The 16,818-nt window shown below is 42.1% G+C and overlaps 1 protein-coding gene across 1 annotated transcript in view; it reads left to right on the forward strand.

Moving 5' to 3' along the window:
• Window positions 1-2,101: 2,101 nt before the first annotated feature.
• Window positions 2,102-16,818, forward strand: part of LOC105534192 (leucine-rich repeat-containing protein 37A3-like) — a 23,391-nt gene continuing 8,674 nt past the window's right edge. Inside the window, exons 1-7 of the mRNA XM_011972875.1 lie at window positions 2,102-4,680; window positions 6,411-6,482; window positions 9,280-9,351; window positions 11,842-11,913; window positions 12,548-12,628; window positions 15,791-15,862; window positions 16,455-16,529. Of these exons, the coding sequence (XP_011828265.1) occupies window positions 2,102-4,680; window positions 6,411-6,482; window positions 9,280-9,351; window positions 11,842-11,913; window positions 12,548-12,628; window positions 15,791-15,862; window positions 16,455-16,529 (3,023 nt within the window). The remainder of the gene's footprint in view (window positions 4,681-6,410; window positions 6,483-9,279; window positions 9,352-11,841; window positions 11,914-12,547; window positions 12,629-15,790; window positions 15,863-16,454; window positions 16,530-16,818) is intronic.

A 16,818-nucleotide genomic window follows, 5' to 3' on the forward strand; every position in this document is an offset into this window, starting at 1 on the left:
TAGGCACGCGCCACCACACTCAGCTAATTTTTGTATTTTTAGTAGAGATTGGTTTTCGCCATGTTGGCCAGGCTGATCTCGAACTCCTGACCTCAGATGATCCACGCACTTCGGCATCCCAAAGTGCTGGGATTACAGGTGTGAGCCACTGCACCCAGGCCCTGTTTTTATCTTTTATACAGTATTTTAACTGTACCTTTTCCAGGTTTACATACACAAATACCTGTCATTGTGTTACAATTGCCTTTATTATTCAGTACAGTAACATAGGGTACAGGTTTGTAGCCTAGGAGTCCTAGGCCCTACCATATAGCCTAGGTGTACTCTAGGCTACACCACCTAGGTTTGTGTAAGTATACACTATGATGTTAGCACAATGGTGAAATCACCCAGTGACACATTTCTAAAGCTCCTCACATGGCAGGCAATGCATGACTGCATATGAAAGCTCTTAAATAGGGAATAAGTTTCTAAATTAATCTCAAAAGAAAACAGTCATTATTTACTATTTATGGAATTTTTTTTAAAAAGGAGCAAAAGTTTCATTTCAATGGGAACTTAATTTGGGGCTAGAGTGTTATATTTAACTTTCACCCCAAAGTTGCAACGTGTTTTGAAGTTTTTCCCTGTAAAATAATTATTTTAATTCAATTTAAATAAAACCCACCCAGTAAACTTCAAGCTTTAAGAAGTCTAGGTTCCTATGAAATGTGAGAGGAAGTCAGCACTGATTTCACAAATCTAATTATAACAATAGATCCATCCCTAAGTGAGGTGAATCTTGGAATCCCTTCAATTTTATTTTTTATTTTATTTTTTTGAGATGGAGTTTTGCTCTTGTTGCCCAGGCTGGAGTGCAGTGTTGTGATCTCAGCTCACTCCAACTTCCGCCTCCCAGGTTCAAGCGATTCTCCTGCTTCAGCCTCCTGAGTAGTTGGGATTACAGGCATGCACCACCATGCCTGACTAATTTTGTATTTTTAGTAGAGACAGAGTTTCACCATGTTGGTCAGGCTGGTCTCAAACTTCTGACCTCAGTGATCCACTCACCTCGGCCTCCCAGAGTTCTGGGATTACGGGTGTGAGCCACCGCACCTGGCTCCCCTTCCATTTTAAAACCATCACTATGCACCCTGTGCCTCTGCTAGGCACTGGAATAAGATGAAGCACCTTCTTGGAGTTTACATGCTGGTAATTGTGCCAGACAGTAACAAAATAGGTAAGAATAGCTGTGGGGGAAGTCAGCTGTGTTCTAATTACAGTCGCATTTCAGGACATTATTTAACATGCTGACTTCAACAGCCTAAGCCTCTTCTCCATGTGTGCACACAGGGTAGATCTCTGAAGGGTGGCGCTGTAACTTCTAGGGTAATGGCTGTGTTGAGTCAAGGCAGGATGACAGTTCAGCCTCCTCCCAGGCCAGTGCAAAGGGCTCTTCACTCGGATTAAAGCCTTCTTTCCCAAACTGAATTGCCCACCCCCAACACCCCTTCTACAGAAAATGTGGAGTCCTCGCTTGTTCCCTGGCAGCCCCTACCTAGTAGGGTGGTGAATTCATTATCAAACATGCAAAACATGCAACAAAAGATACCGAAAGTTTAGCGAAAACAGCAACATTTTGGAATAAATGACTGTAATGTGCGTCGTGCCTGCCACCCCGAACTGGCGCCCATTTTGCAGCTCAGTTGCTCTCCCTGGAAGGAAGAGTATGCTCGGATTTCGCCTTGGAGGAGGAAGAGTTCAGGCTGCCAGAGCCCGACTAGCACTTGTGAATATCGTGAGGCGAGGTCCTGTGACTTCCTTTGGAAGCTCTGCCGCGCCCCCACCCCACCCCACCCCACCCCACCCCACCAGGCCGCTGGAGTCGTGGGACCACCTGGGTCTGCGGCCCAAATCCTTCCTCACTAAGGGGAGGGGAGGGAAGGGGTGTTCCAGCCGGGCGGGGTGGGAAGGGGTGCTTGGGTGGGATTGTGACATAAGCTTGCCCTGGTGACATGGAGCAGATCTGGACCTGAGTATAAAGATGGCATAAATAAAGTTGTCATAAAGACAGGGTGGGGCGCATGCTTATAAGGGGCACGAGCCTCTCAGGGCTGCCAGAATGGCTCCCACTCAGTGCGGAGCTCCAGCCTGTATCATGTCCCTGCTGCGTTTCTGGGGCCCATGGCCCCTCCTCATGCGGCAACTATTCTGTTTACTAGTCAAGGAGGCTCAGCCTCTGGAGTGGGTCCAGGACCCACTCCAGCTGACCTCTAACCCCCTGGGGCCGCCTGAGCCCCGGTCTTCCCGCTCCTCCCATCTGCCATGGGACTCTCCCCATGTGCCCACTCCCCCGGCAGACCCGGGGGACTTTGATTACCTGGGGCCCTCTGCTTCCTCGCAGATGTCAGCCCCACCCCGGGAATCGACTGAAAATTTGGTTCCATTCCTGGACACAGATTCAGCTGAAGAGCTGCCCCTGGGGCCAGAGCAGTTCTCCGCTGCACACCAGGATTTAAATGACAAGCTGACTCCGGAAGAAAGGCTCCCAGAGGTGGTCCCACTGCTGGACGGGGATCAGAACCAGACCCTAGTTCAGCTTCCTCGTCTCAAAAGTAAGGTTTCACCTGCAGATCTAGATCGGGCTGCAGGTCATCAGGCAGATGAAATACTTGTTCCGCTAGACAGTAAGATTTCAAAACCAACCACATTTATTGTTTCACCCAAGAACCTGAAGAAAGATCCAGCTGAGCGTTGGAGCCTTGCTGAGATTGTCGGAATTCCACACCCATTATCCAAACCTCAGCGTGAGAAACAGACTTTGCAGGATGAATATTCGAGTATGGACACACTGTATCCCGGCAGCCTGCCTCCAGAACTCCGGGTGAACTCAGATGCGCCTCCAGGGCCCCCTGAGCGAGTTGGACTTTCTCAATTCCATCTAGAGCCTGAAACTCAAAATCCAGAGACGCTTGAAGACATCCAGTCCTCTTCATTCCCGCAAGAAGCCCCAGGGCAGTTTCCACAGCTCCCTGAGGAGGAAGAACCTTCTTCAACCCAGCAGGAGGCCCCAGCTCTGCCTCCAGCATCCTCTGTGGAGAGTCTAACTCTACCGAATCGTGAGGTGACAGTTCAGCCTCCAGGTGAGGATCAAGCTCATTTTAACTTGCCCAACATTACAGTTAAACCTGCAGATGTGGAGGTTACCATAACTTCAGAGCCTACCAATGAGACAGAATCTTCCCAAGCCCAGCAGGAGGCGCCAATTCAGTTTCCAGAGGAGGCGGAACCTTCTGCAACCCAACAGGAGCCCCCAACTGAGCCTCCAGGTCCTCCTATGGAGCATGAACTTTCCCCCAGTGAGCAGGAGCAGCCAGCTCAGCCTTTGGAATCTTCTGGGGAGGTTGAGTCTTCTCCAGCCCAGCAGGAGGCCCCAGCTCAGCCTCCAGAACATCATGAAGTCACAGTTTCACCTCCTGGTCACCATCAAGCTCAGCATTCAGATTTGCCCAGTGTCTCTGTTAAGCCTCCAGATGTGCAGCTCACCATAGCAACAGAGCCTAGTGCAGAGGTGGGAACTTCTCCAGTCCTCCAGGAGGCTACAGCTCAGCTCTCAGGGCCAGGTAATGATGTAGAACCTCCCACCATCCAGCACGGGGGCCCACCTCTGCCTCCAGAGTTATCGGAAGAGGCTGGACCTTCAGCAATTCAACAGACTTCAGTTCAATCTCCGGAACCTGTTAATAGTGAGAACCCCTCTCCAACCCAGCAGGAGGCTGCAGCTGAGCATCCACAGACCGCTGAGGAGGGTGAGTCTTCTCTAACCCAGCAGGAGGCCCCAGCTCAGACTCCAGAGCTCCCTAATGTAGTTGTAGCTCAACCTCCAGAGCATTCAAACCTGACTCAAGCCACAGTTCAACCTTTGGACCTGGGACTTACCATCACTCCAGAATCCACTACGGAGGTTGAACATTCTACACCCCTGAAGAAGACTCTAGTTCCTTCAAAGCATCCTAAGGTGACACTTCCACATCCAGACCAGGTTCAGACTCAGTATTCACGCCTGACTCAAGCCACAGTTCAACCTTTGGACCTAGGGTTTACCAGCACTCCAGAATCCACAACAGAGGTTGAACCTTCCACAGCCCTGACGACTACAGCTCCTCCTCCAGAACACCCTGAGGTGACACTTCCACCTTCAGACAAGGGTCAGGCTCAGCATTCACACCTGACTCAAGTCACAGTTCAACCTCTGGCCCTGGAGCTTACCATAACTACAGAATCTACTACAGAGGTTAAACCATCTCCAACCACAGAGGAGACCTCAACTCAGCCTCCAGACCCGGGGCTTGCCGTAACTCCCGAGCCCACTACAGAGACTGGACATTCTACAGCCCTGGAGATGACTACAGCTCCTCGTCCAGACCAGGTTCAGACTCTGCATCGAAAACTGACCGAAGTCACAGGTCCACGTACTGAACTAGAACCTACTCAAAATTCACTGGTGCAGTCTGTAAGTTATGCCCAAAATAAGACTTTAACTGTACCAGAGGAACAGAAGGCCTCCACAAGCACCAACATATGTGAGCTCTGTACCTGTGGAGATGAGACGCTGTCATGTATTGATCTCAGCCCAAAGCAGAGGCTCCGCCAAGTGCCTGTGCCAGAGCCCAACACCTACAATGGCACCTTCACCATCTTGTAAGGATCACCTTTCCCCAATTGTCCTCTGTGTCCTGCTTGACGTGGCAGCCTTTTCCTGGAGGCCTTCCTGGGCTTTCTTTATCTCCCCAAGCCATCCTGACAACTGACTTTCTGCTTTCACCTTTGCTTGTCAGCTCTTCCTTCTCCTCATTCTCCTTTAATGTTAGGCCCTTCTCCAGTCTTTTACTTTTACTCTAGCCTTTTACTCGTTTTCTTATCCATTTTTATTTAGCCCCATCACATCATTGCTTAACCGCCGCTCTCCTCCCATTTTTGCTTCACCCTCTTTACAGCAGCCTGTCCCTCTCCCGATCTCAGTGATGAGGCTCTAAGTGGTTAAGAGTTGATTCCGGAGCCAGGCTACCTGGGGTTGAACCCAGGTCTGTTTATTAGGTTGGTGACCCAGAGCAAGTTATTCCGCTCTGTGACTCAGTTTCCTCACATTTCAACTGGGGTTTATGCTAGTTCCCATTTCATAGGATTGTTGTGAAATGTAGGTGAGTGAATATATGAAACACTTCATCAGTGCCTAGCATATGTAGAAGTATTGGCTGTTCACATGATTACTCAGTCCTTTAGTTATGTCCACAACTCATCGTTGTCCCTGGCTTTCTATATGTAGCACTCGTTTTGTGTCAAACCCAGGGCCAAGTATGCTACTGTCTCCAGAACATGAAAATGATAGGAGGGAAGAAATAGAATAAGCATAAAAAGGGAGGTATATATAATTAATCACTAAAAGAAAATGCAGACCATAGGTGCTAGAATTTACCAGAATCTGTGATCCTTGAGGTGCGGAGATCAAGGAAAGCTATATGGATAAGCTAAAACTTTACTTGGGTCTTAAAGACTAGCTATAATTTGTTAAATAGAAAAAAAATGGGAGTACAGTCTAGGCAAAGGCATGGCTACAGGTATGGTTGGAATTTAGTAGACCAATCTGGCTGCAAAGAATTAGGTGAGGGAGCAATGCAGATATGATTATGTAAAACCTTGACTATCAGCTATAGGAGTTTGAAAGTTACACAGTGAGGTATGGAAAGCCATTGAAAGTTTCCAAGCAAGAGAGGTTAAATTACTAAAACAGGAGAATTATTTTATTTTGTTTTTTGCTTTATGTTCAAGTGTAGACATGCAAAGGATTATTTTAGAATCCATATGTAGAGCGCCCAAAAGGAATAGCTTATTTCTGGGAGACAACACAGAAAAGTCTCGCAAAACGTAGGAGTAAAGTGTGAAGGGTCCAAATCAGATCGGTTGTAATAAGAGTGGAAAGAAAAAGCCTAGGATGTTTCAGCAGAGGGCAAAGCTTTGGTGCTACCTGGCATAGGGTTTCTTTCTACTTATTTATTGATAGTGATAAGCTTTTGCCTATTTTTCTGTTGAATTATTTACCATTTTTGTGTTGATTTGTAGGAGTTTGTTTAGACACATAAGTGCTTTTTGATAAAATACTTACATTCAAAGTAATTAACTGGCATCGTCTGTCCAAGAGATGGGACGGATAGGAAGTTAAGCTTCCAGGAGATGCCTCATCATTTGTGCCAGTGGCCCCGCATTGTTTCTTGATGAATTGTGAAAACTGGGAAGCTGATAGCTCTGGAAATGAGAAAGCAGGTGTTATTTTCTGTAACTGAATATCCCCGACAAGGTTGCCACGATTCTTTTACTTATCCTGTTCATTCTTTTCCTACCTATTCAAGGATATAAACTGTGTTTCTTCACAGAAATTTCCAAGGAAACTATATTTCTCACATTGATGGAAATGTATGGAAAGCATACAGTTGGACTGAGAAACTGTGAGTATATATTCTCTCTGAATATGACAGAAAACTAACTGCATTGTAAGATCCTTCTCGGTCCAGAATTTTGAGGTCAATACCTCTGAAAAAAGATATTTCCCCTCCATTCCCCAAATCAGCCTCTGTTGATTGCAATCCTATGGTTATTTTAAAATTAAATTTGGTAGGCTCTCTTTAAGAGGCAACTTAAATTTATTTATCATACAAATAATACATGGTTATATTCTCTTTTTTCCTCTTTTTTTTTCAGAGTCAGGATATTACTTTGTCCCCCAGGCTGGAGTGCAGTGGCACAATTACATCTCATTGCAGCCTTCACCTCCCAGCCTCAAGCGATCCTCCCACCTCAGCCTCCCAAGTAGCTGGGACCACAGGTGCATGCCACCACGCCCACCCAATTTTGTATTTTTGGTAGAGACAGGGTCTTCCCATGCTGCTTAGGCTGGTCTTGAACTCCTGAGCTCAAGTTCTCCTCTCACCTTGGCCTCCTAACATCCTCATATTACAGGCATGAGCCACTACCCCCAGCCCGATTCTATTTTTAATGTATAAAAATGCAATAACAGGTATAACAAAAACCCTCCTTGTGCCCTACTCCCTCATCCCTGAGGTAATGCTACTCTGCATTTAGTGTACATCCTTCCAGACTTTTTCCCATTTGCCTACATATATATTTACATAAAGCAAAATAGATTTGCTGTGTGATTTTAAAAATCTTTTTTCTTTACATAAATGGTAACATCTTGCAATTTGATTCTTTCACTTCATGATATGCCTTAGATTTGTTTCCTTCCCAGTACTCAGAGGGTCACCCCATTCATTTAAACTCCTGCATCATCCCTAGTCTGGATGCATCATAGTTTATTTAATAATTCCCCCATTGATGAATATTTAGATTATGCTTAGTTTTCTTGTTACATGCATTGCTGCAGTGAAATCCCTGTACATGCTTCTTTGTGAACATGGGCAAGTATTCCTGTAGCATAGATATCTAGAAATGGAATTGTTGAAGTGAAGACTATGTAGATATAAAATTTTAATTGCCCTCAAAAATGTTGTGCCAACTTACTCTAAGTTGGAAAATACCCAGCGGTGAAAAGGTGTGGGGAGATGACATCATTCATTTCCCCACACCTTTTCACCGCTCGGTATTCTCCAACTTTTTGTTGATGTTATGGATGAATAAAAGTGATTCCACCTAAATTTGAATTTTTCTGATTACTCATGAATTTAATTAAATATCATTATATGTTTATGGAACATTTGTGTTTCTTCTCTGAGTTTTCTATCCTTTGTTCTTTTTCCTGTTGAATTGTTTTATCCTTTTCTTACTGATTTGTAGAAGGAATTGATTTAGACACAAATGATTTTGGAAAAAATGCTTACATTCGAAGTAACTGGCATTTTTCACAACAGTTTGTGTGTCACATTACCAGTTCAACTTATATAGACAAGCCATACGTGAGTTCTAAATTAAAAATAAAACACATGCTAGGTGCGGTGGCTCACGCCTGTAATCCCAGCACCTTGGGAGGTCTAGGCAGGTGGATCACCTGAGGTCAGGAGTTTGAGACCAGCCTGGCCAATATGGTGAAACCTCGTCTCTACTAAAAATGCAAAAATTAGGCAGGTGTGGTGGTGGGTGCCTGTAATCCCAGCTACTTGGGAAGCTGAGGCAGGAGAATTGCTTTATTTATTTTTTGAGACCTAATTTTGTTCTTGTCGCCCAGGCTGGAGTGCAATGGTACAATCTTAGCTTACTGCAACCTCCACCACCTCCACCTCCTGGGTTCAAGCGATTCTCCTGCCTCAGCCTCCCGGGTAGCTGGAATTACAGGTGCCCGCCACCATGCCCAGCTAATTTTTATATTTTTAGTAGAGACAGCATTTCACCATGTTGACCAGGCTGGTCTTGAACTCATGACCTCAGGTGATTCACCTGCCTTGGCTCCCCAAAGTGCTGGGATTACAGGTATGAGCCACCATGCCAGGCCAGAGCTACATTTTAAAAGCAAGACAATTATTACAAAAGTCAGGATAGTTGTTACCTAATTTGGGTTAGAGAGAGGGATTTGATTGGAAAGGGGCACACTGGGGCTTCTGGGATGGTAGCAATGTTCTTTTGTAACAATATGGGTATCTCCTTTTTAATTATTAAACTGAATATTTGGCCAGGTGAGGTGGCTCATGTCTGCAATCACAACACTTTGGGAGGCAGAGACAGGAGGATCACTTGAGCCAGGAGTTTGACATCGGTCTGGGTACAGAGTGAGACCCTCAGAAATTAAATTAAATAAAATACAAAGAACATTGATGTCCTGTACACTGTATGCACATTGTAGTTCTCACATTTTTTTTGATGGGGGTAAAAGGTTGAATGGCTTCACTTGCAGCCCTGACATGATTCCGTGTGGGGCTTTCATTAGGTTTGGGAAAAGAGGAGAAAATGGAAGTTCTGCTGATCTTGGTGCCACCCAGAGGTGGATTCTAACAGGGACTTTGGGATCTAGAGAGGAGGCAGTTTGGTGGGAAGAGTGGGTAGGGGTGTGCTTGTGTGTGTGTGCGCTTTCCTGTGTGTGCCTGTGTGTGTGTGTGTGTGTGTGTGTGTGTGTAGTGGTGGACAGAGATGGACACAACAAGGAAAATGTAAGAAAATATTTGAATGAAAGCAGAGCAGATACCACCGTCTTGAAATGACCATGACCCAGCTTTCCCCCACATGCAGGACATAGTCCTGTGCGGCAAATAGTTGTACTTAGGATTTTAATCTAGAAATAACTTGTTCATTTTCCAGAATTCTCAATGAAAATTATTTGACTGAATTACATAAGGATTCATTTGAAGGCCTGCTATCCCTCCAGTATTTGTAAGTTAGTTAATCACATTTATGAGTTTTTAGTCGTATTATCTGTAAAATGAATAAGGGGTTCAAATTAGATAATCTCTAAGATTTCTTCCAGCAATAAAATTCTGCAATTCTGTAGGTTTGTATAGGGTCTCAGCCCATCTCTAGCATTAGCTATGTCCTATGCATTTTCAGTTTTTAAATTATATAGACAAAATGCAGACAGAAAAAAGTTTCACATGGTAAGAAGATCTGAGCAGTGACTGACACTCATATGAACCTTTTTTTATAAGGGTTCACACACCATCTTCTTCTATTCAGTCTACAACCAATAGATCAAATCTAATCCATGGTCTATTTTTAAATAGCCCATTAAGTTAAGAATGGTTTCTGCATTTTTAAAGGACTACGAAAGTAAAAGAAAAGAAAGAGAAATATGTGAGAGAGATCATATGTGGCCCACAAAGCCTAAAATATTTACTGTCTGACTTTCACAAAAAAAGATTTGAAAAAGTTGGTTTAGTAGGATGAAAGGAATTAAAGTTAACTTCAGATTGTTGCCTAAAGGAGAAGAAAATATAGACCACCTACATTCATTTGAACATCATTAATCCAGAAATTTTTGGTAATTTAATATGAATTAAAATAACAGTAAATATTAAAAATCAGCTGAATTGTATAAATAATAGATCAAGAATATTAAGCTACCAATAGAATAGACTAGTATTAAGGGTTTCATTTCAGGAATTGTTATATGAAAACAGATGTTTAAAATGATGGTTAAGTGGTAGAGCTAGAAATGTTTACACTCAGAAGCATACCAGAAATGCCCCTAACTCTTCACCAATTACAAAATAACTGTCTCCCCAGCCCTGTTACCAAGAAAGGGATACCCACATAGTATTTCTGTCTGTTTAGAGACAAGAAGATACAATGTTCATTGCTATGGAAGCTTGATTCTTATCCTTTGTCCATAGAGGTGTGTATGTCGTTAATCCTTATTAAGCTCATTAGTGATGCTGTTTTGCAAACAGAATCTTTCAAATGTAGAGGAATTAAGGCAAGTGGATATAAAGACCCTCAAGTGGATGCCAAAGTGCTACGTGGCCATGAAGTAATAAAACTACATTTCCTTTAAAATAGTCATTTTCCTTCTACTCCCCCAGTTATTCATTTATTTAACAAATATTTGAATTTGCTTTATTTCCATGTGTCAGTTTTAAACATGGTGGACAATGCAGATGAGCAAGACCTAGTCCATGCTTGCAAGGAGTTTATTCTCAGAAGAAATGGTATAAAAAATAACTACATTAAAAAGAAGAAATGGATGTGGGCATGAGGAGGGATACATTGTTTCTGGAGCATAGAAAAGGGGAAAATGCCTTCAATCTGGACCCAGGAAGATGTTACTAGAACAATGCCGTTTGAATAGGACTTTGAAGGGCCATTGTGTAACATCGGACAGACATCTTAGGGACAGTATTCTAAACTTGCAAAAGGAAAATGGGAGAAGGGCAAAGCGCAGGAAAGTGTTCGAGGAATGCCATGAGTACCTGTAGAGTACAAGGAGGAAGAGTAGGAAATTGGAGCCAGATCTTCTAGGGCTTTGAATGCCCAGCTGAGGAGCCATCATGGGGAAGCGTGTTACCGCAGCAGTGCTGTAGATAGATCTGCATCACAATCACTGAGAGGGGCGTTAGACTCAGTTCCGGATCCGCCCTCGTGGTTACTGATTCAGTTGGTCTAGAGTGGAACCAAGAATCTGCATCTTCAATAATTTCCCAGGAGATGCTGGTCTTTGCAAACCACTTGTGGAGAGTTTATCTGATGACTGTGTGCAGGATAGTTTAGGAAGGGAGAGACTAGAAATGGAGACATCAGCCAGACAGCATTATTCCATCCAGGTAAAGAGGGAGGGACCAGTCCCATCACTGTGTAACTGAAGAAATTGCTTTCATGAAATATTAAAGCAATATAAAACCAAAAATGAGTTTCTATTAATATGATAGAAATTGATTCTATGAATATGATTTGAATTAGTTCAAAGTTATGTGTTAGTTAAAGGGGTAACTTCCTTTCAAATGATGTGAAAGAATGTCTTTTATTTCTTCTGATATTGAACTGGCTTAGGAAAACAGACCTAAACTAGGAAGGTGTATAAATGTGAGACTTTTTTTTTTAGTATTAGAAACTATATGTAAAAACTTTGAGCTCATAATCTAGGATTTGATGAGACGACAAAAGGGCATCTAATCAAGTCTACTGCTCTCAGGAAAAATTCATTCCAAAGTCTATTAACATGTATATTCTATTTATGAAAACCATGAAGGTGAGACTCTAGGAGAGGTATGGGCAGGGTTAGGGGCTCTGGAAAGTTCAAACACAAGTCGAGACATTTAGAGTTGAGATGAAAAATGTGTATTCAATATTATTCTAAACTCTTGCTATTATTCATACTAATCTACATCTAATAACTAATCAAGGCAATATTTTTCTTTTACTTTTTCCTAGAGATTTATCCTGCAATAAAATACAGTCTATTGAAAGACATACATTTGAACCACTACCATTTTTGCAATATATGTAAGTTACAAATATAACTTGATTACATTTGGAATTTTTATAAAACTTAATTATAAACCTCTTTGAAATACGATTAAAATTTTACCAGTAGGAAGCTACTAAAATTATATAGCAAATCCTTTTTGTCTCTAGCAAAGATTAGTGTGAGAATTACAAAGATCATAGTGAATCATGAGAAAGCAGTGGTCCTCAACTGGTGTGATTGTGTACTCAGGTGACATTTGGTAATGTCCAGAGACAGTTTTGGTTGACAAAACTGTGGGTGTGCTCCTGGCATCTAGTGGGCAGAGGCCAGGGATGCTGCTAAACATCCTCCAAGGTACAAGACAAATGCCCACAGCAAACAGTTATAGAGTCCAAAATGTCGATGGTACTGAAGTTGTGAAATCCTGTTCTAGAGAAATAAAGATCACTTATCACAGGTATTTACTGAGCATTCACTGTTTTGTAGCTAATGCACCACATGTGCAATGCTAAAGTATAAATCATAAGCCAGTATCTTCCACGGTGAGATTTCCTTAGTGCATAGAGAAAGGATTAGGGTTATGTTCCATCCTATATAAATTAGAATCACAGCAAATGATAAATGTTCTGAATTTTTTTTTTTTCTTTTGGCTTGTGTCTTTTTTTGTAGAAATCTTGGTTGCAATTTACTCACAGAACTGAGCTTTGGAACATTTCAGGCCTGGCATGGAATGCAGTTTTTACACAAGTTGTAAGTGAAATAGAAGATGAATACATGTAAACAACTATTTATGTATAAAAATACATACAATTATTGGTTAGCTGGGTACAATTCCATTATGAACTCTGAAAAGGGTGTCTTAAGATCCATTCATTTTTCTCAAATGGGGAAACTAAGGTACAAAGAGGCCAAGAGACGTACATAGCTTATATATGATTTGCTCTGCTTGTGCTAGTTCTGATCTTTGGCATGGGCAAGAAAAGGCATCAAACAAGTGACCCTCAAATCAGCCTTGTTGCTGGGTAGGGTGGCTCAGGCCTGTAATCCCAGCACTTTGGGAGCCACATGTTCTCACTTATAAGTAGGAGCTATACATTGAGTACATATGGACAAAGAAAGGAACAACAGGTACCGGGGATGTATTGTTCCTATGGCAGGTGGGAGGAGGGTGAGAATCAAAAAGCTACCTATTGTGTACTATGCTTATTACCTGGGTGACAAAATAATCTGCACACCAGACCCCTGTGACATGCAATTTACCTGTATTAGAAACCTGCACATGTACCCCTAAACCTAAAATAAAAGTTATAAAAAATAAATGAAGTCTGGGCGTGGTGGTGGCTCATGCCGGTAATCCCAGCACTTTGGGAGACCAGGAGTTTGAGACCAGCCTGACCAACGTGGTGAAACCCCATCTCTACTAAAAATACAAAAATTAGCCGGGCATGGTGGCAGGTGCCTGTAATCCCAGCTGCTCAGGGGGCTGAGGCAGGAGAATCGCTTGAACCCGGGAGGCGGAGGTTGCAGTGAGCTGAGGTCATGCCATTGCACTCAAGCCTGGTGATAGAGCGAGACTCTGACAGAGATGGGGTTTTACCACGTTGGTCAGGCTGGTCTGGAACTCCTGACCTCAGATGATCCGCCCGCCTTGGCCTCCCAAAGTGCTGGGATTACAGGCATGAGCCACTATGCCTGGCCAATAAATGGAAATGTTGATTCAAAAGAAGGAAAGGAGGGAGGGAAATGAAGAAAGAAAAAGAAAGAAAAGAAAAATGTAAAAACCCATAAAGTTAAAGTAAACCCTTTTTCTTCCTACAGATTAAGCACATGAGTTCAGATAACAGCTTTGCTTCTTTTTTCTTTCTTTCTTTCTTTTCTTTTTTTTTTTTTTTTGGCGGGGGTGATGGAGTTTTGTTCTTATTGCCCAGGCTGGAGTGCAATGGCACGATCTTGGCTCACCGCAACCTTCTCCTCCCAGGTTCAAGCGATTCCCCTGCCTCAGCCTCCTAGTAGCTGGGATTACAGGCATGCACCACCACACCCGGCTAATTTTGTCTGTTTAGTAGAGATGGGGTTTCTCTATGTTGGTCAGGCTGGTCTTGAACTCCCGACCTCAGGTGATCTGCCTGCCTCAGCCTCCTACAGTGCTAGGATTACAGGCGTGAGCCACCGCACCGGCAGTTTAGCTTCTTAATAGCTTGGTGACCTAGGACAAGTTGTGTAACCTCAGTTTCCTCATTTATAAAATAGGGCAATAATATCTAGCACATAAGGTTGTTGTGAGGATTAAATGTGAAATACCGATCACAAACACCTAGCAGCCCAATAGATACTCACTGTAATAATTATTATTTTTATAATTTCTGCAATAGTGATGATTCTTGGGTTAATGTAAAGGCTGATTTTCTTTTATTTCTTCCTGTTTCTTTTCTTTTTCTTGTTCACTTAAAAGAATTAAAAAGAAAATAGATTGCAGCATTTTGGAATAAAAAATCCCATCGAAATGAATGTATTCATTTTATTGACATATAAACAAAATGTCATTTGTTTATTCAATAAACTTTTTTTTTTTTTTTTTTTTTTTTTGAGACAGTTTTGCTCTTGTTGCCCAGGCTGGAGTGCAGTGGTGCGATCTTGGATCACGACAACCTCCACTTCCCAGGTTCAAGCGATTCTCCTGCCTCAGCCTTCCCAAGTAGCTAGGATTACAGGCATGCACCACCAAACCCAGCTAATTTTATATTTTTAGTAGCGTTAGGGGTTTCTCCATGTGGGTCAGGCTGGTCTCAAACTCCCGACCTCAGGTGATCTGCCCACCTCAGCCTCCCAAAGTGCTGGGATTACAGGCATAAGCCACCACGCCCGGCCCAATAAACATTTATTAAATGCCTAGTAAATTTCAGACATCATGCCAGGCATAGGGATGACAATGAGAATAAGATGTGGTCTCTGCCCTCAAGGAGCTGATAGTCCAGGAGACTGACAAGTAGACAGGTGATTACATGCAATGTAACAAAGGCTGTGATGTCATACAAGAAGACAAGTGGGAGTATGTGATGGGAGTATGGTTTTGACCCGTTCCTTCTCTTAGATTTATCCCTTTTTCTTTGGCTATAAAGCAAAAGAATTGGTCCTATTTTTTTCCTTAACTGTGCAGATTAAACCATGAATTTGAAAAACTTTGCAAAGATAAAAGGCAAGCAGTCAGGCACAGTGGTTCACACCTGTAATCCTAACACTTTGCTAGGCTGAAGGGAGTGGATCGCCTGAGGTCAGGAGCTCAAGACCAGCCTGGCCAACATGATGAAACCCAGTCTCTACTAAAAATACAAAAATTAGCTGGGAGTGGTGGCGGACACCTGTAATCCCAGCTACTCAGGAGGCTGAGACAGGAGAATCGCTTGAACCCAGGAGGTGGAGGTTGCAATGAGCCAAGATAGAGCCATTGCTGTCCAGCCTGGGTGACAGAGCAAGACTCCATCTGAAAAAAACAAAACAAAACAAAACAGCAACAACAACAAAAATGAGCAACTTGAATTATGGACAAGCAACCTGAATTATGGCGGACACTAGAAATAGTGTTTCCTACAGAGTCGGGGCTTCCTACCAACATAGTCACTTCTAGGGTTTTTGACCTGAAAAGTTCTGTGGCATATTTTTTCTTTGCTATCCACTTTTTTAAATTTTTTCTATTTCTTCCCCTGTTTCTCTCCTCTACTTTATCTTCTAGAGATCTAGGTAGTTCCCAAAGGAATAGTGCTTTATGAAGTCTAATAGTGATTTATTAGGTAAAAACAGAAAATGATTTTTCTTTTTTACCTACAAGTTCCATACCAAAAAATGAATATAAACTTTTTATGCAATTTCACACTTTGAAAATGCAGATAATTTTAATTCTATTGCATTTTTCAGAATTCTCAATCGCAATCCTCTGACAACTGTTGAAGATCCATATCTCTTTAAATTGCCGGCATTAAAATATTTGTAAGTACTATAGTACTTTCATGAGTCATGAGATGATTTATGCTCTTTTTAAATTTTTCATCAAAGATTAAGTATTTTGCATTTAGGCTAAAAAGTCATAATTTAAATTTTAACTGAGTTATTGAAAAAAGTTATTGGCAAAGAAAAGGATTAAGAAAGGATGTGTAATGGTCAAGACAGCCAGCAGGGGAAGAGAACAGTGTTGAAGAACCTGTATAGATTTGGAACATGTAGACACATGGAAGAATATTACTTAACCAAGAAAGCAAAGAAGAATAGGTGTTCATTATTCTAAAAAAGAAGAAAAGGGTAAATAATCAAGATGGGTGAATGCAATATGAAATGAGAAGTAAGATAAATGGTAAAAAAAAAAAAAAGTGTGAGTTCTATTCTTGAATATCATTAATTTGATGATGCAAATCAAATTTCTTTAATAAGAGGTCTCTGGAATTCTGCGGCAAATAAACTGTTGAGCTGGCTTGTTTTATAGAGAAGCCAATATTGAAGTAATCACATGTCTTTGAATTATCTTTTTAAGTACAGAATTTTTTATTGGGGTTCATACCATGAATGTTTTGGCTTTCTTCTTCAGAGACATGGGAACAACTCAAGTCCCACTTGCAACACTTAAGAACATTCTCACGATGACTGTTGAACTGGAAAAACTGTAAGTTTTTTTTTCTTAGATTTATTTTTACTTAATTGGTTCTTTAGGTTTGTTTTATTATTTTTTTAAGTCAGGTTTATTGATATATAATTTTCATTTAATTCACCCTTTTTAAGGGTACAGTTTGATGAGTTTTGACAAATGTATAGTTACATAACCACCACCACATTCCCAATATAAAGCATTTCTGTTGCCTCAAAAAGGCCCCTTGTATCCCTTTGTAGTCGATCCCCTCCCCGCACCATCAGCCCCTGTTAGCTACTAATCTGATTTCTGTTCCTATACTTTT

Source organism: Mandrillus leucophaeus, unplaced genomic scaffold, assembly GCF_000951045.1.
Source record: "Mandrillus leucophaeus isolate KB7577 unplaced genomic scaffold, Mleu.le_1.0 Scaffold1310, whole genome shotgun sequence".
Taxonomy (NCBI): Eukaryota; Metazoa; Chordata; class Mammalia; order Primates; family Cercopithecidae; genus Mandrillus; species Mandrillus leucophaeus.